General features: G+C 52.9%; 12 protein-coding genes across 12 annotated transcripts; 5 read left to right on the forward strand and 7 right to left on the reverse strand.

The window, feature by feature from the left end:
• Positions 1–308: 308 nt before the first annotated feature.
• On the forward strand, positions 309–2,219 carry GCG54_00007437 (uncharacterized protein; the record flags this gene model as incomplete). The annotated part of the gene is made up of 1 exon (XM_045407418.1): positions 309–2,219. The coding sequence occupies one exon, from the start codon at positions 309–311 to the stop codon at positions 2,217–2,219; it is 1,911 nt and encodes a 636-aa protein (XP_045266863.1).
• Positions 2,220–2,593: 374 nt separating this feature from the next.
• GCG54_00007438 (Multifunctional cytochrome P450 monooxygenase) lies at positions 2,594–4,422 on the reverse strand (the record flags this gene model as incomplete). The annotated part of the gene is made up of 6 exons (XM_045407419.1): positions 2,594–2,750; positions 2,798–3,032; positions 3,083–3,365; positions 3,416–3,686; positions 3,739–4,292; positions 4,351–4,422. 6 exons carry the CDS (start codon positions 4,420–4,422, stop codon positions 2,594–2,596), a joined length of 1,572 nt encoding a protein of 523 aa, XP_045266864.1.
• Positions 4,423–5,045: 623 nt separating this feature from the next.
• GCG54_00007439 (Sugar transporter STL1) lies at positions 5,046–6,912 on the forward strand (the record flags this gene model as incomplete). The annotated part of the gene is made up of 7 exons (XM_045407420.1): positions 5,046–5,128; positions 5,183–5,292; positions 5,349–5,477; positions 5,534–5,713; positions 5,760–6,483; positions 6,539–6,668; positions 6,721–6,912. The coding sequence occupies 7 exons, from the start codon at positions 5,046–5,048 to the stop codon at positions 6,910–6,912; spliced, it is 1,548 nt and encodes a 515-aa protein (XP_045266865.1).
• Positions 6,913–7,247: 335 nt separating this feature from the next.
• Positions 7,248–8,207, reverse strand: GCG54_00007440 (uncharacterized protein; the record flags this gene model as incomplete). The annotated part of the gene is made up of 1 exon (XM_045407421.1): positions 7,248–8,207. One exon carries the CDS (start codon positions 8,205–8,207, stop codon positions 7,248–7,250), a length of 960 nt encoding a protein of 319 aa, XP_045266866.1.
• A 1,918-nt stretch (positions 8,208–10,125) lies between these two features.
• Positions 10,126–11,027, forward strand: GCG54_00007441 (NADP-dependent mannitol dehydrogenase; the record flags this gene model as incomplete). Its single annotated transcript, XM_045407422.1, has 2 exons — positions 10,126–10,481; positions 10,547–11,027. Coding segments are annotated over 2 exons (837 nt in total), but the record flags the coding sequence as incomplete, so codon positions are not given.
• Positions 11,028–11,712: 685 nt separating this feature from the next.
• GCG54_00007442 (uncharacterized protein) lies at positions 11,713–12,327 on the reverse strand (the record flags this gene model as incomplete). The annotated part of the gene is made up of 1 exon (XM_045407423.1): positions 11,713–12,327. The coding sequence occupies one exon, from the start codon at positions 12,325–12,327 to the stop codon at positions 11,713–11,715; it is 615 nt and encodes a 204-aa protein (XP_045266868.1).
• Positions 12,328–12,683: 356 nt separating this feature from the next.
• Positions 12,684–13,422, reverse strand: GCG54_00007443 (uncharacterized protein; the record flags this gene model as incomplete). Its single annotated transcript, XM_045407424.1, has 2 exons — positions 12,684–12,886; positions 13,371–13,422. 2 exons carry the CDS (start codon positions 13,420–13,422, stop codon positions 12,684–12,686), a joined length of 255 nt encoding a protein of 84 aa, XP_045266869.1.
• A 1,213-nt stretch (positions 13,423–14,635) lies between these two features.
• On the reverse strand, positions 14,636–16,419 carry GCG54_00007444 (Vanillyl-alcohol oxidase; the record flags this gene model as incomplete). Its single annotated transcript, XM_045407425.1, has 4 exons — positions 14,636–15,573; positions 15,625–15,671; positions 15,724–16,077; positions 16,130–16,419. The coding sequence occupies 4 exons, from the start codon at positions 16,417–16,419 to the stop codon at positions 14,636–14,638; spliced, it is 1,629 nt and encodes a 542-aa protein (XP_045266870.1).
• Positions 16,420–17,326: 907 nt separating this feature from the next.
• On the forward strand, positions 17,327–18,973 carry GCG54_00007445 (Lignostilbene-alpha beta-dioxygenase isozyme I; the record flags this gene model as incomplete). The annotated part of the gene is made up of 1 exon (XM_045407426.1): positions 17,327–18,973. The coding sequence occupies one exon, from the start codon at positions 17,327–17,329 to the stop codon at positions 18,971–18,973; it is 1,647 nt and encodes a 548-aa protein (XP_045266871.1).
• Positions 18,974–19,191: 218 nt separating this feature from the next.
• GCG54_00007446 (uncharacterized protein) lies at positions 19,192–20,028 on the reverse strand (the record flags this gene model as incomplete). Its single annotated transcript, XM_045407427.1, has 1 exon — positions 19,192–20,028. One exon carries the CDS (start codon positions 20,026–20,028, stop codon positions 19,192–19,194), a length of 837 nt encoding a protein of 278 aa, XP_045266872.1.
• A 2,204-nt stretch (positions 20,029–22,232) lies between these two features.
• GCG54_00007447 (Endoglucanase EG-II) lies at positions 22,233–23,860 on the forward strand (the record flags this gene model as incomplete). Its single annotated transcript, XM_045407428.1, has 5 exons — positions 22,233–22,286; positions 22,352–22,393; positions 22,449–22,563; positions 22,615–23,228; positions 23,294–23,860. The coding sequence occupies 5 exons, from the start codon at positions 22,233–22,235 to the stop codon at positions 23,858–23,860; spliced, it is 1,392 nt and encodes a 463-aa protein (XP_045266873.1).
• A 326-nt stretch (positions 23,861–24,186) lies between these two features.
• On the reverse strand, positions 24,187–24,854 carry GCG54_00007448 (uncharacterized protein; the record flags this gene model as incomplete). Its single annotated transcript, XM_045407429.1, has 2 exons — positions 24,187–24,726; positions 24,777–24,854. 2 exons carry the CDS (start codon positions 24,852–24,854, stop codon positions 24,187–24,189), a joined length of 618 nt encoding a protein of 205 aa, XP_045266874.1.
• Positions 24,855–26,165: the final 1,311 nt, after the last annotated feature.

Here is a 26,165-nt window from a genome sequence, read left to right on the forward strand (position 1 = left end):
GCAGCGGGCTCAGCCGGCTTTTGCAGGGTGCTTAAACCGGGGACCAGGGTTCTGGGCGCGGTTCGCCGAGCGCCAAGTTGTGGGGGCATGGACGGGGTTCATCTCGTATCGCAAGATGATCACCACAATCTAGCTTGTTACTCTAAGAATAGGGATGGTGTGGATTTGTAACAAGAGCACTTGATGCTGAATAAAAACATGGAAGACACACTCGAAGCTGAAGCTGGTGGAAGTCAGCAGCGTTGTTGCTCCATCTTTGCCAAAACCACCCTCCTCGCTTGCCTTTGGGCGGCTTTCGATCGTTGAACATGTACACGCCCTCGCTCATGGGTCTCTTGACCTCTTGTCTCTCATTATGCTGCGTCACGTTCGCTATTCCGACTGAGCGTCGGGTCGCCAACGACAGTTCCGCCGATGTCCAGACATACTTCAACCTTAAGGGCGCGGCACATGGTGACAGAGCCAAGTCATTGACCGCAGATGGCTACCGGATGATCTCCCTGAGCGCATACGGCACCGCACCGAACGCGAACTACGCGGCCGTCTGGGTCAAGCGCGACGGAAACCCCTTTGAAGTGATCTACGACGCAGACGAATTAACTTACAACTCATGGTTCGACTCGTGGAAGGCCAAGGGCTACGTCTCAACGCATGTCTCCGCCACAGGACCGGCTGGCAGCGCCGTCTTCGCGGGCGTCATGGAGAAGGCCAACGTCAGTAACTGGGCGCAGCTCTGCGGCATGAAGAGCCCCTACGCATACGACAACGCCACGAACGGCATCCCGATGTTGGTGAAAGACTTCCGGATGTACGGCACCCCAGGAGACCGCAGGTACTGCATCCTGGGCCACGAGAATGTCGGCAACCAGCTCTCCACCATCTTCTACACCACGAACTACTCCATCAACTACCCGGAAATCTACTCCTCCGAGCTCGCCAAACGCTTCTGGCGCCCCTCCCGTCTCTTCTTGTCCGACGACCATGTCATCACGCCCCATTTCGTCGATACTGCGGTTGGCAAATGGGTGGCTTTGGACGGCCTCACCGGCGCTGAGCTGGCCGCCGAGATTGAGTCGCAGAAGGCGCAGGGCTTATATCCGATCGACCTCCACGGCGGTGTCTCAGGAGCAGACGTCCGCTTCTCAGTCATCTTTGCCGAGCAGGACATCCCCGAGGCCCGAAAGTGGTCCGCCACCGGGTCGTTCACCGGGTTCAAGGACAACGACGCCGCGATGGCAGCCTTTGATTCGACCATGCAGACCTGGATGACGAAGAACGGCGTCCGCCAAGCCCAGATTGCCATTGCGCTGAACGGCACCGCCATCGCTGAGCGCAGCTACACCTGGGCCGAGAGCAACCGCGCCGTCGTGCAGGCCGATGACATCTTCCTGCTCGCCAGCGTCAGCAAGATATTCGTGCACGCGGCCGTCTACAACCTCATCGAAGCCGGGAAGCTGAACTACTCCACCCCGGTTTACCCCTTACTCGGATACAAGCCGGTTGACGAGCGGGCGAACGAAATCACCATCGACCACCTCCTCAGGCACACTTCCGGCTACAACCGCGACAAGTCCGGCGACCCGGGCTTCATGTTCCGCGACATCGCCTTTGCGCTCTTCAATGGCACCCGCGCCGCGACGCTGCGCGATGTGATCGAGTACCAGCTCACCCGCACGCTCGACTTCGCGCCGGGGACGGACTACTCCTACTCCAACTACGGCACGATGCTGGCGAGCTACGTCGTGAGCAACGTCACCGGCGTCCCGTATCTCGACTTTCTCAAGCAGAACATTCTCGGCGACCTCGACGTTAGGCTCTACGAAACGGACGGAGAGAAGCACGTCAACGACCGCATCGTCCAGGAGAGCAAGTACACGGGTTACGACCCGGTGGATCCCGACGCGTACAGGCTTGTCCCGGGACCGTACGGAGGCGACGGCGCTATCAAGGAGGAGTGCATGGGAGGGTTCTCTCTGGCGGCCAGCGCAAGTACCGTTGCGAGGTTTATTGGCTCCCATGCTGTGGCGGGAACTGGTGGCCGGGCGGTCTATTCTGAGCGCGACGGCACTGTTGTGGGCGCGAGATCGTTTGCGTCAAGTCGACCTGATGTCGATTGGGCCTTGACGTTGAACACGAGGGAGTACATCTCCGAGGCCGAGTTTGATGATTTGAGATACTGGAAGATACCCTTTACGTTTGAGGATGTGCAGCTAGCGTAGAGATCGGGGGAGTAATAGTGTCAAATGAGAAACTAAATGAGCAAAGGCATTGTTCGGACTAGACGTGACTTGTTATGTCCCTGTATTATGTATACGCTGCTACTCATGATGAGTTTGCGAGCTGGATAGTGTCCACTATAACTTCAATCGTAGCGTAACCAATACTTTGATATGAATGATAGCAGTAGAGACAATGATAGGGGTAACGATAATGACAATAGATGACGACGATAGCGATGATGAAAGCGAGTGTATAAGACATGTATTCACTTCAGTTTGAGAAGAAATAGAGGATCTTCGCGGGATAAACGGATTACGTGTATGCTGGACACTACCCGGATAGCTAATTGACACCGCCTGGCCAGCAAAATTGCTCATGATATCTTACTGACGACAGATGTATACGTTACTAATGCTTTCAGTGCATCCTCATGTTCTCTTTCGATGATCTCAGCATGGTGTGGTGACCGAGGTGTGATGGAGCAAGGAAATGGCAAGGGGCTCGAGTTGAACCCATCAGAGTAGGCGAAGCTACAACATTGTCAGTCATGAACAGCTCCCCGGGAGATCTCACTCACATATCAACGTCAACGTCGCGCCCTCTTTCATCTTTTACGGGTCTCACATCGAATCCCCAGAGAATACGTGCAATGTTGATAGCCACAGAAGCAGAGCCAAGATGCATGCCTGGACAGATCCGGCGGCCCCAGCCAAAAGCGCTGTGGCCGAAGGACCCCGGATAATCGCGGTGCTCCAGGAATCTATCCGGGACGAACTCGTGAGGCTGCGGGAAGTCCGACTCATTTAGGTGGACTGACCAGTATTAGCGAGGAAAGAAGTGAGCGCTTCTGGGCTATACTTACGACTCCAAAGAGGGGCGATGATTGTGCTGTCCTTCGGGATAAACATGCCCTTGTACACATAGTCGGCGGTGCTGGCGTGAGGTGTACCGCCGAGGACCGCTACCGGTCTCCATCTCAGCGTCTCCGAGGCGATGGCCCGGATGTACTGAAGGTTCTCCATATCTTCAAACACTGGCAGACGGTCCTTTCCCACAACCCTGTCAAGCTCCTCTTGGGCTTGAGGGATGAAGCGGGGTCCAAATTTCACGCATGCTAGGAGGAAACTGGCCAGAGATCCAGCGGACTATCATTGTAAGATTCAACTCCATGACTGGGATGATATCTAGAACTCACAGTCTCGACACCTGCGCCAAAGGGTGACCCGGCAGTATATGCAATCTCCAAGTCCGACACACCCAGACTTGCTTGCTCTTCCAGGAGGTGTCTGGCGAAGCATTCTGGCGCAACACCTCTCGAAACCTTTTCCCGAACCTCATCCATGAGTTCGGTGTAGAGCTGAATGTCTTTCTGTCTTTGCTTCAGGACCTCAGCTTTCCACGAGGCGAGGAACGTGGGTAAGTACTTGAGTGCTGGGTAGCGCTCGACTGCGAACTTGCCGGGGATGCTTCAGGAATCCGTCAGAAGTGCTCTAGCTCTTATTGCTGGGGTATACTTACTTAACGGAAGTCAAACGTCCCATGGATTCAGCGTTGCGCTGCACCACAATATCTGTCGTCACGTCCTCAACCCTCCTGCCATATGTGACGGTCACAATCACAGAAGCGGCATATCTCTCAAGGTGTCTCCTGAAGTTGATCGGATCCACGAGCAACTCATGCATCAGGACCTTTGATTCGAGACTCTGAATCGGTCGGTATGTCTCGCTCTGTCTCTGCATGAAGCCGCTGTGAAGAAGCTTTCTCCAGCGCCTCCAGTAGGACGAGTACGGCGCCATCAGCCCCCTCATACCCCCGGAAAGCAGCTCGCCTCCCATGATGAAGCGCGGGCGGGAAGAGAAGATGGCACCCTTCTTCTCGAGAAGGTCCCAGGCTGCTTGGGCGGAACCCAAGATGATGGTTGGTGTGGGACCGAGTTGGAGGTAGACAACATCGCCATATTGCTTGCTTAGTTCTTGGAACCAGAGCCATGGCTTGCGGATGCCGGTCTTGATGACCTTTGGTCCGGGCGGGAGTTGAGAGCGATGTGAATATAGCTTCCACTCTTGTTGAAGCTGTGAGGGCGGTTACTGAGTGGTAATCAGGGGGCTATGATTGGATGTAAAGACTTACCCTAGGAAATATGAGAGCGATGTATGTAAGGGAAGCCAGAGCCGCCGCCCATGTCAGGACGTGTGTGATCATTTTGTTCGTCGGTCGGTCACCCAGGGGTATCGATTAGCGAATGAGAAGATTCACAAAGTCTTGTCAGCGAACTTCTTGTGACTCAGATCGTCAAGATGTTTCTCTTTGGGCGCAGCCGGCAGCGTTGCACTGAAATACCGAGGGCCCGAGGTTCCTGAGCATCTATTGCGTCTTCGGCTCGTCGCCTAGTCTGCCCATATGAACTGCCGATCTTGGCGAGACGTTGCAGTAAGCCACCCCCACTGATATCGCGTCTTCCAAGATCACTTGACGGGGATTTAAAATCCTTTCCAAGTTGCAATGTGAATAGGCTAGCTTGATATCGCGAGGCGACAGGGTCGGAACCCCGCAGTTTGCTCGCTGCGAGGACGGTGGATGGCGCGGGGAAGCGGACCTGTGCGTTGAGCCTGGGGTTGTCCCCCACATAGTCGGCCTGCTGACGCAAAACTTACAAAGGATCTGGTTGGAGACGGGTAAGTATACCCCTGCTTTAAATATCGGTGGTGTCGCGTATCATGGTGAATGAAAGGATTAAGAGGTCGAATTATATGTGTGACTTTTGTCTCCAGACTTTGAAACTTTGCTTTGAGTGATTCGTTTCATTGAATAAGAGTTGTTGTACCATGACTCCAGATTCTTCGCCTTGGCTTAGCAAGCCCTTTTTGACTTCGATATTGCTGGGAATCGGGGGGTTCCTCTACGGCTAGTGAGTTGTGAGCATGGACATCTTGGAATTCGATTACTAACCAGCAACGATCAGTGATTCCGGTATCATCACGCCAAGCTTAGCGCTCAAGTCCTTCTTGACCTACTTTGGAAGTCCCGACGCCCCCTTGAGAGGAGCTATTGTATCGGTATACCAAGCCGGAGGTAAGGCCATCTCAGATCTCTTAACTAGTCTCATGATGCCCAACTGAGTGATTCAGCTTGGCTGGGCAGCGCCTCGGTTGGGATCACTAGTGATCGGCTCGGTCGCCGGCGGGCCATCGCTTTTGGATGTATTTGGGGTGTCATCGGCGGTGCCTTGATGGCTGGTGCTGTTCATGTTGGCATGCGTGAGTTTGTGCCTGCCTTATGAGTGTTGAGTTGTCTTAGCTGAACCCATTATCAGTCATCATGGGACGACTTCTAGTCGGCTATGCTGTTGGCACAATCACGGGTGTGGCTCCTGTCTTTGGTGCTGAGATTGCAAAGGTATCTCCACTCGTGCAAGTTGTGTCAGAACCCACATCACTGATGGCACAACTCCAGACTGAAGAAAGAGCCAGAGTCACAGCCGTCAACCAGATGAGTCGGTAACACCGCAGCTAACAACTGCAATTTCTAACTGTTCGCAGTGGTTGCGTGGGGCTTTTTCGTCGCCCTCTGGACCGAAGTTGGCGAAGGAAAATGGCACAACTCCAACCAGTGGAGACTCGGCTTCGCCATTCAAAGCATACCAGCGTTGATTCTAGGCGTCGGCGTTCTCTTCCTCAGCGAGTCGCCGCGATGGCTGTGCTTGAAAGGCCGTAACGAAGAAGCTGAAAAGGCATTCCGCAACTACCACTACAACGGCTCCAACGACAACTGGTGCCGCACCGAGTTTACCGTCATTCAAGTCAACATCGCCGAAGAACTGCAAACTCAGGGGCGTCTATCGTGGGTTGACCTCTTCAAAACCCCCGCGTTCCGCAAACGGCTCTTTGTCGGATCGTTCGTCTGGGCAGCTGCAATGTTGTCGGGCATCTCATTCGTCCAGTACTATCAGACAGCTATATATGCCACCCTGCAGTTCAGCCAGGACCAGCAACTCCTTGTCAGCGGTTTGTACGGATCGGTTGCTCCGGTGGCCTGTTTCCTCTCTCTCTTCTTTGTCGATCGCATTGGACGAAAGAAGATTCTCATCTTCAGCTCATCGCTATTATCTGTTTGCTACATGATTATCACCATCTTGGCAGCAGTGTACCCAGCACGACCTGGATTCCCTACGAATGAAGCTGCTCAACGCGGACTTATTGCCTGCATCTTTGCTGTTTCTGCAAACTACTCGGCCCTTTTGGGACCCATGACTTGGATCATACCGTAAGCGCCATAATGGAGTTTCCCTGTCCAATGAGACTACTAACATATGGAACAGCCCGGAAGTCTTCACAACCGAGTTGCGTGCAAAAGCGAATGCCATAGTCCAGGTCATACACTACTCCATCAGTCTCGTCATCACGCAGTGTTCACCAATTGCGCTCGCGGAGGTTGGCTGGAAGTACTACGTAAGTCGCCTCCTCTATACGCAACACGTCTGGTGCTCATTCGTATCAACAGATTCTGTTCATACTGACAAATGCAATCTGCGCTGTCGTGTTCGCCCTCTTTTACCCTGAAACTAGAGGAAAGTCCCTCGAGGAAATTGACGAGATCTTTGGGGATGTCAACATCGTTCGCGAATTGGACGCTGATCTGGCCGAAAAGGCTGGGGCTGAGGAGGTCGAGGTCCGTAGAAGCATGGCAACGTAGCTTGGAGATTCTAGAAGCATATCGTAGCTTCATAACATTTCCCCCTCTAGCATTCATCTCTTTCACGAATCAACGAACATTCCCATATGCTAGTAGTTGACAACCGGATGTGAAGCAAAACGTCTTCTCGTTATGACCACCCAGTGCAGTTACATGCCTGATCCGCAGACATGGATATTTGAACTGCAGACACAGTCCATCCAAGCTTTCCCCGACACTCCTAACTTTTGAGAAACTAATTACAAACCCAAATCCGTGGTACTTAGCATCTCATGTCTGCCACGGGCAACCATTTTCTCTTTACTTCCCCAAGTCTTCGCAGTCATCCTAGTTATTCACGGCCCACGGGTGGTGCAAGTACAGGATACACCCCGCAATTGGTAAAATTCCTTTCGCGGAATGGAAACTGGTGGTTGCGACTCCCGCTCGCCGTATTCAACATGCTCCCAGGACGCTTTCTCCCACGGCGACTCTGGCTCTGCAGCTGCCTCCGAATACAGCTTCTTCGAACTTCCCATCGTGGAACGTAAATTGGTGGATCGCAGGACGCCTTCTCCCTCCCACGGCGACGCTGGTTCTGCAGCTGCCTCCGAATGAAGCTTCTTCAAATTTTCCCTTCGGGGAGTGTAAACTGGTGGTTGCGGCTCGCCGAGCTCAGCATGATCCCAGGGCCCCTTCGCCCACGGCGACGCTGGCTTAGCTGCTTCCAAGTCGAGCTTTTTCGAATGAAGGTCCTTCCTCGAAACAGCCATGATCCGGATGAGGGCAAAGATGTAGATTGCTATGGAGGCCAGGCTCAGCAGCATCCAGGCCACCGCCAAGTTCTTGATATCAGTAGGCCAATCCTGACTCCATAGGATCTTCATGTTGAAGAAACAAAGGATTTGAATAACAACCCAGATGAAGAAGAACACAAAGGTTAATAGCCCCGGACTTTGAGGAGCCTGTCGAATTCCGTTACAGAAAGCCACGGAGATGATGAAAATACTGGATGACAAGTAACAGATGATAGAGAGGACAAGCGAACGCGTCGTCTGAGATGCGTCAAGGATCCCGCTCAAGATGAGACTGCTCACGGCGGCGGCGGCAATACAGACTGCAACGAGGAGATATCCCGTCTTTGGCAGGAGGGCGATCAGACTCTTCTTAGGAATTTCGTCCCGTTTTGACGCTGGTTGGGGTGAAGGCTTGTCTATGCGTAGCGATATGGAACGTGACATCCGACTGCTGCGGCTTTCGCGCTTCGGCATGCAGAAAGGATGGTCGCGGAAACCAAGTCCGGGTATCTGGGACATCTTGCCGTTGTTCAGTCGTTTGTTGATGAGAAAGCCCGTACTATTCCGTTGGTTTCAAGATGTGAACTGCGTAACTGAGGATTCGGACTTGTTGCGAAAATCTACGGAAAATTCTATGAATTACGGCTGTACAATTGATTATATTTTCATTTCGAAACCACGTGAAAGTAGCCACGAGAGCTCATCTACTGCTTTCAGAACAAGCTTTCCTCGCGCCGTGAAAGGCGCTCCTAGATTGAATATTGCACCCGCCACCCACCTGGATGGCACGCCGTGAGCATCGTGAAGGCAGCCAGTGGCGGAAAGCTTGATCTGGTGAACTCGAAGGCGTGATGTGACATTGACATCAACAGCCCGGAAGATGACCTGCTTCAAGAACAGCCATGCATCAATGACCAACATTCACTTGAATCATGGACTACTACTTAATCGCAATATTTCGCTGTTCCGTGTCCTCTGACATTTGGAATTCGCAAACTTTCAGCAACTTTTGTGACAGTATCTTGCACCGATGGTAATTCCGGTCCTGATACGAGATCATGTCGACGGCCGAGTGCAACACGGGGAGAATGACGCTTGTCCGCCCGCGCGAGCCGAGGCCTGTCCCCCGGATCCCATCCCGCAGTCCGACCGCGGATCGCACGAACCATCTTCAAACAGCTCTGCGTCGCCTCAATCTGCATCACCTGTACAGATTCAAGTGCTACTGCATCACCTGTACAGATCCGCGACTACTGCACCAACTGTACAGATCCAGAGCCCCATCTTCGTCAACATCACACGCGAGTTGAGGCCCCGTCTTCGTCTGCATCACCTGTACAGGTAATACAGCTTCGGAAATCCACAATGGTGCGCAGAACACCGCCTAGCTGAGGCGAGGGAGAGTCTCGACCAAATGGTGGTTCAGTTCGAAGGCCCATTCCACCCCACGCTAAACCCCTCACCGACATGGCTCCGCGACAGCTCCGCGTTGACAAGCCAACAGGAGCTCCCAGGGCTTGGTGTACAAGTAGGGTACTTTGATTTGACACGTCCACGACATCGATGGCCCCTCTTCGCGCTCGTTATCTCAACAGCACAAAGAATGCGGCATTCGCAGCAAACACGCAGGAATAGCCCCGCAGAGGCAGGCCTCGTTCCCCGACCGAGTCCAGCCAGTGAAGCAACGATGATGCGAGGCCTTGACTAATGTTCCTGTTGCAGCACAAGGACTGGGGGCTGGCAGTGGACTTGGTGGAGCTTCAGCTAGTCTTGGCCGCAACCTTGGAGTTGACAGTTTTAGCGTGAGTTGTACCACAAAGAGCTTCATCATGTACACACTGAGATAAGCCGTCGCGTTGGCATTCAGTCTGCTGAGCAAAGACTTGCAATTGCCCAATTTGCAGCGCTCAGATAATCATCCCTAATCAGGCTGGTTTCCGCCAAGTCGCTCCCGCAGCTCTTAGCCGCATTACCAAGCAGTAAGAGAGCTCCCAGATCGATCATCGATGAGCTGTCGAAGCCGCAGGTGTTGTTGCACTGCAGATGGGCATTACTCAGGTACATGCCCTCTACATGCGGCCCATCCGGGTCTCCAGAAAAAAATCTCGAGATCCACCCACTCAAGGATGTCTGCCCTTGTCCACGTCGGCTTCAACCACCAAATTGCTGAGTGAGGACCCGTATCAATTAGCTCCGCCGGTGTCAAGTCCGTGTGCCTGATCAATGACATCAGCGGGGTTCTGGCATGCCGTCACGGCCGGTACGAAACCCAAAAGCTACCCCTCCATCATGCCACCGCAATGCCCCTCCAAGGCCCTTGAGCTTTCTATCTAAAGCCATCTTTCGCGCCGATCTGTTTTCTTTTTCTGCCTCTCTTTCTCCCTCATCCAAACATACTTTGATACCCACTGAACCTTCTCTTCCACATTGACAAGATCTTCCTTTCCAAACCAGTACCAAACAAACCGCCACCATGCCTCAAGGAATTCCCACCGCCTCCCGTCTCCTGGACCTCTTCAGCCTCAAGGGCAAGGTCGTCGTCGTCACCGGCGCCTCCGGACCCCGCGGCATGGGCATTGAGGCTGCCCGCGGTTGCGCCGAGATGGGCGCCGACCTGGCCCTCACCTACTCCAGCCGCAAGGAGGGAGCCGAGAAGAACAAGGCCGAGCTCGAGAAGGAGTACGGCGTCAAGGTCAACATCTACAAGCTGAATGTCAGCGACTACGAGGATGTCGACAAGACCGTCAAGCAGATCCTCTCTGACTTTGGCAAGATCGATGCCTTCATCGCCAAGTAAGTCTTCCGCTCAGAACACAGACTCCGAGGAGATGACGGTTGCTAACGTTGGGCTTTCACAGCGCCGGTGCTACCGCCGACAGTGGTGTCATCGACGGCTCCAAGGAGGCTTGGGACCACGTTATCCAGATCGACCTGAACGGCACTGCGTACTGCGCCAAGGCCGTCGGCGCTCACTTCCGCGAACGCGGCACGGGATCCTTCGTCATCACCGCCTCCATGTCCGGCCACATCGCCAACTACCCCCAGGAGCAGACCTCGTACAACGTCGCAAAGGCAGGCTGCATCCACATGGCCCGCTCGCTCGCCAACGAGTGGCGCGACTTTGCCCGTGTCAACTCCATCTCCCCCGGCTATATTGACACCGGCCTGTCCGACTTCGTTGCCCAGGAGACTCAGGAGCTGTGGAAGAGCATGATCCCCATGGGCCGCAACGGTGACGCCAAGGAGCTCAAGGGCGCCTACGTCTATCTTGTCTCCGACGCCAGCACCTACACCACCGGCGCTGACATCGTCATCGACGGCGGTTACTGCTGCCGATAGATGCTCGTTCTCTTTTAGCGAAGCGTTGGAATTTAGGAGCAACAGGACATGGATACAGGGTATGAAAGGGCTCTGGATATGATGTAATGACTTGTTGGATAATAGAAAAAAAGTAAAATTGGATTTAATCTCAGCCCGTGAATACTTATGTGACACTGCAAGCGCGACATGCCCATGGGGAAGGTCGCAAGCTGTTGGCATGAGGAAGCGAAGCGGTGTATTGGGCGCACGATCCGCGACCTTGATGGGTATATCGAATGTGACTGGCAGGCAGTCATGCATCAATGTCTTAGTTGGGCATCATCACAGCATTGGTAGAGTGAGGGATTGCAGGCGGTTTGCGCCATGATGTATGAATGATGCCATGAATAACTAGCGTATTCTTGGTCTATTGCTAGGTCATCGGTCGATTCCATTTTTACTCCACGATGTCCACACCACGGTTGGAGACGTTCCACCCCCATCCGTTCCACTGTTGAATCCACCTGCGGCTCTTCGTCTGGAAACCGACAGATTTGCTGAGTGTCAAACACAGTGCGTGAGGTATTGAGAGAGATCATTGTCGAAATGAGCGTCAACACGCGATGAGAGTGATGGTGACAATGCTTTTGAAAACACGGTTGGATGGCGTAGAATTTCCATCCATCACCCACCCATGAGAGTACCGTGAAACCAGCCAGGACCATCACTGCTCCTTCTTGTCGATGCACGAACGCTCTTTACTGGAATCTCGCTCTATGATATGCTTCGCCAGGGCATACGGGAGGAATTCCTTGAACCAATATGGCAGCCTGATGTCGGACTCGTCCTGGGGCCCTATCGAAACGAGGAAGCCCCAGATGATGGCGGTGATGATGAACCACCAGTATACACTGACGAGCCATACCATGATGGAGTCCCTAGACTCCCTGGCTTTTGCACACAGCAAAGACATGGCCCAAAGACATCCGCCGGTTACATTGAAGGCGAAATAAAATAAGGTAGCGTGTACACACAATCTAGCCCGAGTGGCTATAGGAGCATCTCTGAAATGGAGAGCGACTATCACTGAGAATATGGTGCCGATAAAAAGCTGTTCTAGTGGATGCCAGCTATCTCCATCAATAGCATCAACAAAGAAGAAATCGTACAGCCAGTAAAAGGTTTGAAGAATCCAGGCGGTGATGCCCATGAATCGGTAGACCATGGCTTTGTCGCGCGACATAAGCGGTTGGCGTTGCTTGGAAATCATGACCTCATGTTCCGCGGACTGCTTTGGTCTCGGTTGCCGAATCGCGGGGAGTTCGTTCGAAATGGTCATGTTGACGTGGGAGGTTATGTGGTCTTGGTTGAATCAATTGAAGTGCAGTTTATTTGGAAAGAGCGAGGGAATAATCTTATGTAGACGGAGACGTTAATATATGAGAGAAGCTCACAGGGTAACTGGATCTCGGTATGGCCGAGGGCCAAGGTTTACCCTGTGATCTCTACATGTATGGGGCAAGTATGAGACTGTCACAAGTTGTGGCTAAGTGCGATGCTTTGTTCATCTCTGAAGATGTTACTAATCAAGCTGAAAGGTGCCACTGCTTCTCGTTTCCAATCCGTAAAAAATATTGATAGGTAGCGGCCTATGAACCTTGAGGATCATCGGTTCACCCGAAATGTCATTAGCCTTCAGCGCCTTTCGTTGACTCTGATATGCTTCGCAATTCCACAAGGAAGGATTTCCTTCACCCAATATGGCAACGTGAGATCTGTTGAGTCTTGAGGGCCTATCGCAACTACGGCACCCCAGACCAAGAGTGTAATCACAACCCAGATGTAGATGGCCGCAATACGCGTCGGAAACAAGAGAGAAGGATCTTGCCAAGTAGCCGCTGCATGCCAAAGCACGGAAGATAACAGGTTTGATATAAGTGTCGACCCAATGTGTCGCGTATAGGCACCACAAAACCTGAAGAATCCAGGCAATGATGCCGGCGAATCGAAGGACTGAGATTTGTGCTGGCAACAGCCTTGGAAGTTCGGTTATCGTGCCTTTATGTCTGTAAATCGGTTACATCTCAGTGCGAGGAATTCTCTGTGATTCGGTGTCGGTGGTCATGTTAGCTTCGGAAAATTTTCGAGAGCTTCAGCCTCGAAAAATCGAGCAATCAAGACCCGCAGCAGAGGTTCTTCTTCTTCTTCTTATATGCTACTACGAGCATGAAAATATTGACCCTTTTCGGTCAGTCTGTGTTACACCGTAGAGTAACCAAAGCTAAATCGTTGCTGCCTGTTCAGCAACATACATGAAACTCGAACCTCTCTGTTTACGTCTCGTCAAACAAGGAACGGGGGTAAAGGTTGCGTTCATCTTACGGGCGGTATGTGAAGTAGATCGCTCGAAGCCTTCCATTGAAGAAACATCCATGATCTATTTCTTATTCCTAACGAGCTTGGCAATTGCATGAGGTAGAAAATCTTTCACCGAAAGCGGCACCTTGATGTCCTCCTCGTCTTGGGGTCCTATCGTAACTGTCCAGCCCCAGACGACGCAACATGACCACATCCAAACAAGTAACCAGCAAATCCTCGTTCCAAGAGCCCATGACTTAGGCAAATCCTCCCAAATGAAACAAACAGAGAGCCACTCGATGATTGTCAAAATCACGAAGTGAAACGTGCCAGCCCACAGACTCTGGGTGAGGAGATTATCCGTGTCGATGTCGCCAGGTAATTGGGTTCCAAGAATGAAAAACAAGATGCTGCATACTCCAGCGGGGACGAAGAGAAAATCCCTTATGGATCCACGAAATTGATCGTACATTGCGTGGAGAAGCCAAATCGTCCAAGTTACTATGGCGATTGTCCTGCACACATTGAGCCGAACATAAGGGTACGGTGACTCTGTCATGGTGCTTTTATCGTGGTATCTCGGCTTGGCTTGGTTGTTGCGTTGCTTATTGGTCGCCATCTTTGTTGCGTAATTCTAATGATTCTGGTATTAATATGTAGAGAATATTTTATCAGTCATGATACTGGTGGTGGTGGTGGGTATGATGTGTTTGAGCAAAAATGCCGTATACTGACGCTGGTTGAGGAGATAGTTGCGAAGAAGCTTGCATGCACCTCGAGGGGTTGTTCTTGACCAATAATAAATTAAAGATAATTTTCTTTCTTCAGGATCATCGTGATTATAAGGGGAAGGACTGGGGCAGAAACCATTCCAACCAGGCAGGTCTGGACTTTGACTGAATCACCGAAAAGTGCAATACCACAGCGGTGCATCTTTAGATACAAGCCACCGCTGCCCGCACCTTGAGAGCCCCAGCTCATGCAATTCTTCGAACCTTAAAACATTGCAGAAAATGGATGCCGCCGTGGAAAGAAGCAAGAGGCATGATACGTCAGAGACCGTCAGGGTTCTCGGGGTTCTGCTCATGATTTACTTCATCTACCTCATCCTGACTGGTACTATACCACTCATACAACTACGAACCCGTGTACCGCAACACTAGAGGGCACAGTCCCGCAGTTGTAAATCAAGACCGAGCAGCTAGCATTTGATCACGAGTCTACCATCAATATGAATACCCATCATTGAACAACACAGAAACAGTGCAAGTGTGGCTTGCAGAAGTGCTTTACAACTTGGGACCCGCACCCGTGTTCCAGACTCCTTGCTTTCCGGGCGATAAGATCCCGTTCGGGTCGATAGCATCCTTGAGCAATGTCGTGAACCGTCCAAATGCACCTCCGTTGAAGTTTTGGTGGGCGGCAGTCACGTCCATGAAGCTGATATGCGCTCGGTACTCGAGATACCCAAGCTTCCGCGTATGCTCCATGAGCGCCATTTGAAGGGGATGCAATCGGGTTTTAGCCAAAGGATGGAACAAGACAAGGTTGATGGCGATGACGTAGCGGTCAAAGACATGGAAGTCAGCCACGAAGTTGAGGTCGTTGTCTTCGGTGATCTTCTTCGCGCCGAGGTACCACTCGTACAACTCACGGCCAGACGGTGGGATGACGGGAGAGTAAGAGTTGTGCCAGAGGCCGTCACCGCCGTTATGTCCCTCGAGCATCTTCAAATGATCAATGCTGGGAACGCCGTTCTGAGGGAGGAAGTCTGGGGCTACATCTTCGCCTCGCAGAAACTCGCCTGATGGAGCGGTGAACGTCTCTGTTGTGAGCTTCGAGCCGTTTACAAGCTCGAAGCGGCGCTTGATCGCCTCGATCAAACCAGCATGCGCCTCACGGGGCGCGTATATGGCAAATGCGGTGCGCCAGGCGGGGAGTTTGAGGCGTTTGGTGATATCGGCGACGATGTCGGCCGGGATACGGTGCTTCAAAGACGAATGCGGCCCAAGGGCTTCAGTAACCTCATTGCTAGTGCCTATCATCCCGGTGATGATGGTCATGGTGTTGAAAAGCTGGGGCGGATTGGTAACGACGCGCCGTCGCATTAACTCTGTGAGCGCGCCCGTAAGAGGGACAACATCTTCGTCATTGAAGCAGTCCACTTGGATGCGAGTATATGCTTCAGGAGCATGAGAAAGGTGGATTCCCATCTTCGTGACGATCCCTTGTGTGAAGTTAGCAACAGTTTAAGAGAGGCAAGGGTACAAGCACTCACCATAGTTTGACTGGAAGAACAAACCATCCACACCCGGCCCCAGACCCCTAAGACGATCAGCTGAGGAACCATCAAGAAAACGGAAAAGCAATTAAATACCCCGAGTAGAGTGGCCAAGTCTTGTTATGCTCCATGGCCCCCATCCCAGTTCTGAGAAGATCGCCATTGGGCAAGACGACTTCCAAGCCGGACTGCTGTTTGTAGTGCACAGCTTCCTGGGTGTAGCCAAAACCTCTCTCCAGAGCATTTCCAATGACAGAGCCCCATCCCAAAGCTGGCACGGACATCCACAGGTTCAGGTTCCGCCGTCTGATTTCAGCGTGAAGTTGCATGAAGGTGACGCCCGGCTCCACGATGGCGTACGCATACTCCTCGTTGATTTCGATGATGTTGGTCATTCGATGTAAGTCGAGAATGACTGTTCCCGAAACAACGGGTGCTGAGCCGCCATACCTGAAGTCCTCGGAAGTTAGCAGGTGACTTTAGAAGAGACATCAACACCAACCCAAGATTCTTTCCCCGTGAAACTGTCCAGAGGGGCGTTCGAGTGTCGTTTGCTGCTTTGACAATTTTCTGAATGTGGTCAACGGTGGCAGGTCTCACGGCTGCCGCTGCATGATGAGGCTTGCTCAGCGGAAAGGGATCGCCGTAGTTGTCGGCGCCGTAAAGCCCGTTCGGTGCTCCCCAAGAAGGGTCTCTCGAGACATTTTCCGGCCCAACGATGCTGGTTGCGATGTCCAAAAACTCTAAAAGTCTTGCAGGCGCAGGCTCAATGACTTCATAGAACGAAGACATGGTTGCAAATGAGGGATGTAGACTGAGCTGGGTACTCGTATGCTCGTGTCATACTCAAGTCCATGGCAACAGTCTAGGTAATTATGGGCGCAGACAATTTACACGTAGATGTCAATACTATTGCTTGCCCACATACCGAAACCGAAACCGAATATGTTCACATAATCCCGTCGGAAACTTTTGATTTTCATTGCTTGAAGTCGTCATAACAAGCCAAGCTCACGGGTTGTAAGTCGTCTGTTTGGTACCGTCGGTGAGCCTCAAAACCCCACACCCGCCGCATGGGCGGACTGCCCTGTTTCGCCGCTTAGCTCAGCGGGATCGTCAGACGATCTGATGTCAGGCATGCCAACCAGGTTCAGTCCAATCGACTGGCCGCTTATTAATAGTCGTCTGAAGTGGCGCCAAGGACGGGTTGTGCTACTTCTCTAGGTAGTTCATTACCCACTAGTCATGGCCGCAGGTCGCCGACCTACACTTTCTCAAGTTGAGACGGAACGGCAAATCTTCGTGCAATTGCTTCCGTGTCCTGGAGATCACGACTAGGAATGAAACGGCATTTGACCACGGCAGTTGCGCACGGCCTTATGCTAGCTGACCTCGAGGCCGGGTCAGAGAGGACTGAATCTTGGTTACAAACATGAACTTCGGATCCGGATGTTTTTTGATGCTCTTGAGACTGCTGATGAGAAATCCGCGGCGTCTCACTGGACCGTTGTGGTGATGTAGATGTTTGGTGTAAGATGAAGCATAAAAGAAAAGCGCTGTCCAGCTGGTGATGAGGTTGTCAGTGTCATCTCCAGCTTGTTTTCGAAGCATCCCACCGGTTCATCAAGCCTCATCGAACTCTCAAAATCATCGCAACTATCTTTTTACCCCAAGTCAAGTTTGGACAACTTTCTCTATCATGGAACAAAAACATCAGAAAGCCAACGGTGCCAATGGTGCTAATGGTGCTAATGGTGCCAACGGTGCCAACGGTACCAACAAGGTCTTTGGCCTCGAATCAGCTTGGTCTCATCATTTGAGACCATCAGATCACGGCGTCAAAGGACGTTTTGAGGGCGAGGTCGAAGATCTCCCCGTCTTTGGGAAGATACCCAGCCAACTCAGCGGCACCTTCTATCGTATCCTCGTGGATCCTTTCTACCCCCCTCCCGAAGAAAATCCACCTATCGAGGGGGACGGCAACGTCTGCGCGTTCCGGATTCAAGATGGTCGTGTTGACTTGAAGATACGATACGTCGACACCGAGCGTCTCCGACTAGAAAGGCATGCCAAGAAGCGACTCTTCGGTCTTTACCGCAATCCCTTCTCTCACCATCCATGTGTTCGGGCTGCCATCGACTCAACGGCCAATACGAATCTTGTCTTCTGGGCTGGCAAACTTCTGGCCCTCAAGGAATCGGCGCTGCCGTATGAGATCGACCCCAACACTCTCGAAACGCTGGGCTACGACCCGTTCAAGTCTCCAGGATTGACATTTTCTGCGCACCCAAAGTTTGATCCGTATACCAACGAGTTGGTGGTCTTTGGATACGAGGCCAAGGGACTTTGCACGGACGACATTGTGATTTACACCCTCGACAAAGAGGGCAAAGTTCGTGATGAGCAATGGGTGAAGTCGCCTTGGCTGGCTTTTATACACGACTGCGCTATCACGGAGAACTTCATCATTTTAGTACTGTGGCCGTACGATGCCGACGAGACCCAAATGAAGGCTGGAGGCCACCATTGGCAGTACAAGAGAGACCGTCCTGCAACCTTCGTAGTTGTTCCGCGACGCGCATCAAGTCGACTACCGGCAGGCTGGAGCCCTGGCGAGTATCGCGTGTATCACTGGGAGCACGCCATGCTTCTGCACACTGCTGGAGCCTGGGAAGAGTGGGATGAAGGTGCCAACAGCGTCAAGATCTCCATGGAGTCTTCGAGAATGATGTACAGCCCCTTTCCCATGTTCGACGCGCCTACGGAGGGAAACCCGTTTGGCGACATGAAGGCTGATTACGTGCGGTGGTCTATCGACTTGAGCCAGCCTACGAAGACCAAGACCGCTGACCCCACGGTAATCGTTGACCTACCGGGCGAGATGGCACGCATTGACGAGCGGTTCCAAACGCAATCGTACAACAACATCTTTTTGCCAGTCATCATGTCAAACAAGACATCTTCCGCTCCGCCGATCCTACCCGTTGGGCTCAACGGGTACATGCTCGTGAGTAAGTCAGGAAAGCACGAAGACAAGGAGATCCTATTTGACCCCGGGCCGAACTGCACCGTGGAAGAGCCTATTTTCATCCCGCGGTCGAATGACGCGCCGGAAGGTGACGGCTGGATGCTTGGCATGGTTCATCATCATGACGTGGACGGTAGTGAGTTGGTTGTGTTGGATACCCGAAGCTTTGAGAAACCCGTGGCGGTGGTTCAACTGCCGTTCAAGACCAAGGGCCAGGTTCACGGAAATTGGGTTGAATCCGGGCCGGGAACCACGAGCCTGGTGAGAACATATGACAAGGTGGAGGTGAGCGGACTTGGAGCGCTGTCTGGGCGGTAAACGCCAATGATTCATTCTGAATCTCGATTACTTATCACACATTTTGTCATTCCCAGCATTGAGTGGTCGTCGGAGGGACTGTAAAGACTGATCCCTGTTGAATTGCGGTGACGGGGCCAGCGAGAGGGGCGTCGTTTGATGCGGTATACATCATGGAACAGTGTATTGATAGTCATTCGGGTTATGAATTTGACTTTTCATGTGCCTCTGTAGAATAATCAAGCACTACCAGAGACAGGGATCAGATCGATCTTCACTGAGACGCCAGCGCCGAGATCTCCACGAATTTCGCGTTTCTCCGTGCCCTTAGCAGTGTACAAAGCCAGCCGAATAGAACCAACAGGTGAATTCCCTTCAGAAACCGTTACTTGAATACGTCTGGGGTCCTCAAACTGGCGAACCGGGACGTCAAATGCCCACCTCCCGCCATTTTCTCCCTGACCGGGCTGTCCGATGATACCAGCGTACGCCTTCTTGAAGTCCTCACTGCTGACATCAACCTCAACCGAATGAACGCCCAGTGCGCGGCTGGGATGCGTCACATTCTTTTCAACATGGTCCGGCACCCGCAACTTGCGCGGTGTCCGGTCGAAGCACCAGAACGGCAGCTCGCCCCGCTCCACTTTTCCCTCCGGCCCGGGCAGCGCAACGGCCCACTTCAGCTCCTCGCCGTCCGGTCTAATTCGGCCGCCCGGGACGGGGTCGTCGTACGTCGCCAGGGGTTGCGCGGCATGCACTCGCTCTTGGATCGCGGAGAAGCCAGACTCGTCGACGAGAGAGTAGGCCCAGTCGATGATGGTTCCATCCTTCTTCGCGCCCCACTTGTGCTTGAGCCGTTCTTCCGGGCTGATACCCGCGACGAAGGAGATGAGCTCCAAGTAGGTTCCGTCAGCGAAGATTACGAGCTTGTTCTCAGTGCGGCCATCGGCATGGCGGCCGCCGGTCAGGATGGTGAATTCGTCCGAGAGCCAGGGTGGCAGGTTGGCGAGGACTTGGTGGGGTAAGAGGATGACGATATGATCAAGGAGGGGCGGGTTCTGCTTTGAGGAGGCCATTCTGAGATGTCTGATTTGGAGACTGTTGGACTTAGCTCTCGACCAAAGTCGGAAGAATATGCGAATCGACGTTGTCCGTTGTTCATAAAGTCATCATTCTACTTTCATCTGGTATTTATCTTTGCGTTCCCCGCGCGCCCCACTATGATACCATTGGAGACAATCATTGCGACGAGAAGGATGCAGTCCGCTATCGGTGATCCTTACGAAGAACAACTTGAAGAAATGGTCTCTTGGCATCTGTAAGATTCGAAGATGGGAAACATTTCAACATGAATGAACAACAGAAACAGAAATCTCAAACGCCAAGTGGACCTGCATCTTACACCGGAAATGACTTACTAATCAAGAGATGGAGGGGTCATCGTGTGTGGCTTGAGGAAATGTCTGACCAGCCAAAATTGCTTCACCTGCGACGTGCCCGCCACTCCCCTTCATCATTGCCGCTTTGGGCGTCTTATCGACGAATCCATCCATCAGGATCAACTGCATCCATCCCGTCGGTGCCCCTAGTTTCGGAAGTTTTTTTTCTTTTTCAGCAGACGATCAAGATCTTCTCATTCGGTCTGGCGTTGATTGCATGCCAGGGGGGTTCGAGCCGTTGGGACACGCGTCGGCAAAGGTTCCCGAACGCCTCGAACGCGGAGAGTTCTCCCTCTGGCAACACAGCACAACACAACATTTCACTTTCTCGAAGGCCACAAACGGCGCCGTTACAGTCTTCGATCCGAGCTGTTGCGAGACAAAGGAGAGGAACCAACAAGCGTAACATTCTGTCGGCTGTCACGGACATTTTAAACGCCATGTGTGTCTTTGAGCCCTCTCTAGCGGCGGCGCCCTAGTTTTAGAGGCTCTCGTGGCTTGCTGGGCTGCCCCTGGATGTCGACCAACACCCGCAATCTAGTCACCAGTGCTCGCGCCGTTGCACTTCAGGCTCGTGCCAGAATGGAGCTGACAAGAAGACGTATCCATGACAAGAGGTTACGATGAACGCAAGGTCACTTTGCGATGCTGCCGTGTGACGTCGCTCATGAGTACGAAGCAAACATCCCGAGCAATACGACCAACGCCATCGGGCCGAGAATCGGTTGCCGTTTGTTGATTCGACTGTCTCTTGGCTCATGTTGTCGCCCTTCTGTCACCGAGTCAGCTGAGCCCATCGCGCGCTCAGCATGAACATGGTCGATTGATCGCCCATCATCCTTCAAATCACAGTGACATTGAAGTGGCGCATTGGGGCTGACGCCGTTTGCAACTTCCATTCGCAGCAATCAAATCCAAGCCGCATTCAATTGCAAACCGTTGACTTGGAACACTCGACTCGCCGCACCGGCGGGTCATCCTGCCGCACCCCGGCCAGCCCGAGACCCCAGCGCCTCTAGACACATCTTTTCGCTCTCCCGCAGCTCATGATCTAACCTGCTTGAAGTCGCACTCTCCGGCCAAGGCTCGAGACCATCCCCAAAGATCCATCCGTGGCGTCGAATCCCCCGCGAGCCCCATCGCCAATCGCTTGATTTCCACACAATGTGGGCAGTGTGCCACTGCTTCGGCAACCCGTCAGTGCAGAAGAGAGAGAAAAATGCCTAGTCTGGTCTTCTTTCGATTTGCTTAGGTGGTATTCGCCCTGGGGAAGGACCCGCGGGATCCCCTGGCTTTGGTGTCCGTACATGAAACTCCCACCGTCTGATGCAGGCCCTCGTCCGACCGGGCTTCGTGGCGCTCGCCGCATGAATCTGTCGCACAGAAACGACCATCAATCAGATGGCATGCCTGGGGCTTGGCTTTTCTCTCGTTGTTCGCTCAGCCCGGGTGCGCACGATTGGGGGACAGGAGCCAACAATATCCACTCTCTGCCGTCTACGTTCGCAAATGATGGTCGTATGGAAGCTGCTATTCTTGGGTGCACGAGCATTTTTCCTATGATCGATTCTTATGCGTGGGTGTTCCATGGTCATCCCACCGAGGGGCAAGGAGAGAATATGTAATGCGGCTCGCCGCCTGTCCCGTGTGTGAACGACCTCTGGTTCTCCTTTTGGGAGTTTGCTGCAACACCAAGGCCCCTTTTGCGTCTGTACCTTCGCTTCTTCCAGGCCACGCGCTGTTTTTTTCTTTTCATTCTTCGGATTGAATCCCTTCTTTTTGGTTACCCAGTAACCGTCTACTTTCACATTCGCTTCTTTTTCATTCGCTCAGGTTCGAATATGGTCTCGAAGACATTCACGCTTTTGGGGTTGGCGGCGGCGGCGGTCGCGAGGGTGCAGTTCTTGGCAAGTCATATGATCTGCGAGACATGGGACGAAATCTAATACTTTGGCTTTAGGGAGTTGCGATATCCGGTGGTGACTTTGGCTGTGAGATCGATGTAAGTCATGATGTCAGGGCTGGTGGTGGTGATAGATGCTGACGATCCATGACAGGGAAGCTGCCCTACCGGCAAGACCCAGCTGCCTCTCAGCTCTCTCGGCGGCGGTGATGGCGAGGGCCAGATGAACCACTTCGTCAACGATGACAATCTTAACATGTTCCGCCTGCGTATGCACCCTCTAGTCTGCCATGGATAATCATCCCACTAACACCTTTCAGCTGTCGGCTGGCAGTTCCTCGTCAACAACCAGCTCGGAGGCACCCTCAACGCCGGCAACCTGGGCAAATACGACCAAGTCATGCAAAAGTGCCTCGCGACTGGCGCCTACTGCATGCTCGACATCCATAACTTTGCGCGATGGAACGGCGGTATCATCGGTCAGGGAGGACCGACAGACGACCAGTTCGTGTCTCTTTGGACGCAGCTGGCGACGAAGTACAAGGACAACGAGAAGGTCGTCTTCGAGCTCATGAACGAGCCCCACGACCTCGACGTCAAGATCTGGGCGGCGACTTGCCAGAAGGTCGTCACGGCGATTCGCGGCGCCGGCGCGACGAAGCAGATGATCCTGCTGCCCGGCACCAACTTCAACTCGGCCGAGTTCCTCGTCAGCAGCGGCAGCGCGGATGCGTTGACGGCCATCACGAACCCCGACGGGACTACCGACAACCTGATCATTGACGTGCACAAGTACCTGGACGAGGACAACAGCGGCACGCACAAGCCGTGCACGACGGATAATGTGGAGAGTTTCAGGACTGTTGCTGAGTATCTGCGGTCCAACGGCCGCAAGGGGCTGGTCAGCGAGACAGGAGCGTCGAGTGATTCTTCGGTAAGTTTCAGATATTGCTCCCGTATGATCGACGCAACCGAGAGCATAGGGCTGACGGACATCAGTGCTTCACGGCCTTCTGCGCGCAAAACACCTTCATTAACCAGAACTCAGATGTGTTCATTGGCCTCGTCGGGTGGGCCGCCGGCAGCTTCGGCACCGACTATGTCCTCAGCTTGACGCCGAAGAAGTCCGGCAACAGCTACACGGACAACGACCTCATGAAGCAGTGCGTCCTTGCGACGTGGAATACCGAGCTGAACGTGACCACGCCCGTCTCGGCCCAGCCTTCAAAGCCGGCAGCCTCCGCGAAGCCGAGTGCGGCCCCGAGTTCAGTGCCCGCGTCCGTCCCCATCTCCGCTCCGGACTCAGCGCCTACCTCGGCTCCCACCGCGGCGCCGGTCACCAGTGATGATGGCTCGGCTATCCTGCCCCCGACCACCGTCATGACTGTGCCGACGACTTTGTTGATTGACACGTCGACCCCGACACCGCCGGCTCCCACTGGGGCTCGTGGCCGTAATGGGACCGCTACGACGAGCACGCCGTCTCTGCCTACAGCGGCCGGCGCTCGGGTTGAGGCTGTGGGAAGCCTGGTTGGCTTCGGTTTGGCGGTGGCAATGATGTTGTAAAGATACCAAGTTTTAAAAATATTCAAACTATTGTTATTATTTTTTGATTACAATGATTCCAGGCGCGCAGATGCGGTGTACTTCTTCGTCGGCGTCAAATTCGACATCAAACATAAGCGAGGCAAGATTTGCCAATGTTCACATTGCTCTGATGAGAAGAAAGTCTTTCCGTCGACTAGGAGACAAAGATCATGATGCGAGCAGCGGATACGAGTGAAAGGGTCTGTTGGGTATATTGCAACTACTTGAAAACTGCTCCAGGAATCTCTACCGCAGACCTCTTGTTACAGTTTTATGGGTCTCTATACGTTGTCCGCCATCACCCATCAAGCAGAGAAAGTAAAGAGGAGGTCATCTCCTGTCCACGAGTTTGTCACCTCTACCTTGAGAAGCTTCTTGTTGATGTCGAAGTCCGCAATGGCGCCCGTGATGGAGGAGGCAAAGATGGTCTTTCCAAGCCTGGCCCAGCATGCCTGCTGAGCGCTGCCACCATCCGTAGCCGACACCTCGAAACTTCCTCTGGGGCCCTTGTTCAACTCCGTGCGGCAGTCCGCGAGGGCTTTGTTCATGTCGTCGTTTTGGATCCAGGTGCCCGCCACTTCCTTCAGCTCGGCTGGCTGAAGGGATGTCAGCGTCCAGCACTCCTTGAGGACCTCGCGCATCTTGAGGCGCGGCTTGGTGGTGTCGAACGCGTTCTGGGCGTTGTGGACGGTCAGGCGCTTGGCCGTGGTGTCGATCTCCACGTAGTCGAGGTTCTTGCGGTCGCCGTCATCGTCGAACTCGGCGTAGCCGTCGCCGTAAACGGCAAAGTCCCACACCTGGCCACCTCGCGATTTTGTGACGTCCGCCCAGTAGGCATTGTTGTTCTGTGTTTTTGTTAGCGACTAGTTGTCGATCAGGGCTGATGGGTACTCACGGCGAATGGACGGATAACTGCCGCGGAGGTCAGCGGGATGACCGCGAGCAGATAAGCGCAAAGGTGTTGGAAAAGCATATTGAGCTAAAAGATTGAATGTGGTCAGATATTAGGTGGTAGCTGCGCGCGAGCTGCTTGAAGGCAAAAAGAAATGAGTGACTAGTGCTTGGGGTATCGAGATAACTCTAAAATGCGAACTGAGTCCAAGTGTTATATACTGGCTGATCACCATCTATGACATACTCCACGGATGGCATGAGTTGCCAACCGTACAAGCAATTTCTTTAAAGTCGCCATCCGCTGAAGCAGGGTGTCCTGTTAGGCAGAACCCTTGATACCTGGTTAGTTTTCCCTAACTTAGCCTTCTTAGGCCAAGAGCACTATGCAGTATATCCAGTTAGAATGTCTCTTAGGGGTAATGCGGGGGGTGTGTGGATTTGGAACACAACCAGAATGCCCTGTACTGATTTTAGAACATGGGGAGACGGCCCCGCCGAAGTCAATTCATGCTCCCGACTCAATAGGAGGTTAGTGACAGGTTTGTGACTCAGGGAATCAGATGGGGACATCTTTACACATCGTATGCAGCTTTGACCCTCGAACGGATTCTGTGAAGTAGAGTCGGGATAGATGCGGAAATTCTCGCACCATTTCTGCTTGGCCCAATCCTCTTGCGAAGAATAACAGGCAGTGTGAAAGTCGAAGAAGAATTTTGGTCCACGTACGTACGACTGGAGTCATGATCGATGACATTCTAAATCTGGGACAGCTGAAGTGGAATGCAATTTAAGGCGGATCCCCGCCCAGAGAGAGGATGGGATGAATTCTTGCAACTGACAGCTTAAACTTTGCTAAGAAAACCCACTGATCCCATTGCCAGGATATGCGTGTATTCAGTCGCTCTCTCTCCCTGTGAGTGTTGCGCTGCGCCAACACCGGGACCTTCAGAGAGTCTGTGCACCAAGAGCCATGACAAGTGGCTAAAGACTAGTTCCCGTTCGTCCCGGGACATGTCAAGTCAGTACCCGATGAATCCCCAGTATTCTGGCGTGCCGAATACCGTAGTTGTCTGTCCGATATAAAAAGAGCGTCTTATTTAGCTGAATCTTATGTCAGGGCTGAGGGTAAAGCGTCAAGTTCGACCGTGCGCAGATTTGGTGGCGTATACTCTTTTCTTCGGTCTCGGTTTCGCGATATTATTAGCTGCGATCTTGGTAAAAATTTCGAGAAAGGCAACAAAATTCTAAGGCTTCGATTCGACCCGACGTAAGAGGCGTAAGTCTCCCAACTGCAGGTAGTATCTTCAACACACTGTACGACAACGGGCCAAGTAGTTCCTTCAACACAAGGGCTGCAAATTGATGATAAGACGGAACATAGACGGAAGAA

Source organism: Colletotrichum gloeosporioides, assembly GCF_011800055.1.
Source record: "Colletotrichum gloeosporioides strain Lc1 chromosome Unknown consensus_27, whole genome shotgun sequence".
Classification (NCBI taxonomy): Eukaryota; Fungi; Ascomycota; class Sordariomycetes; order Glomerellales; family Glomerellaceae; genus Colletotrichum; species Colletotrichum gloeosporioides.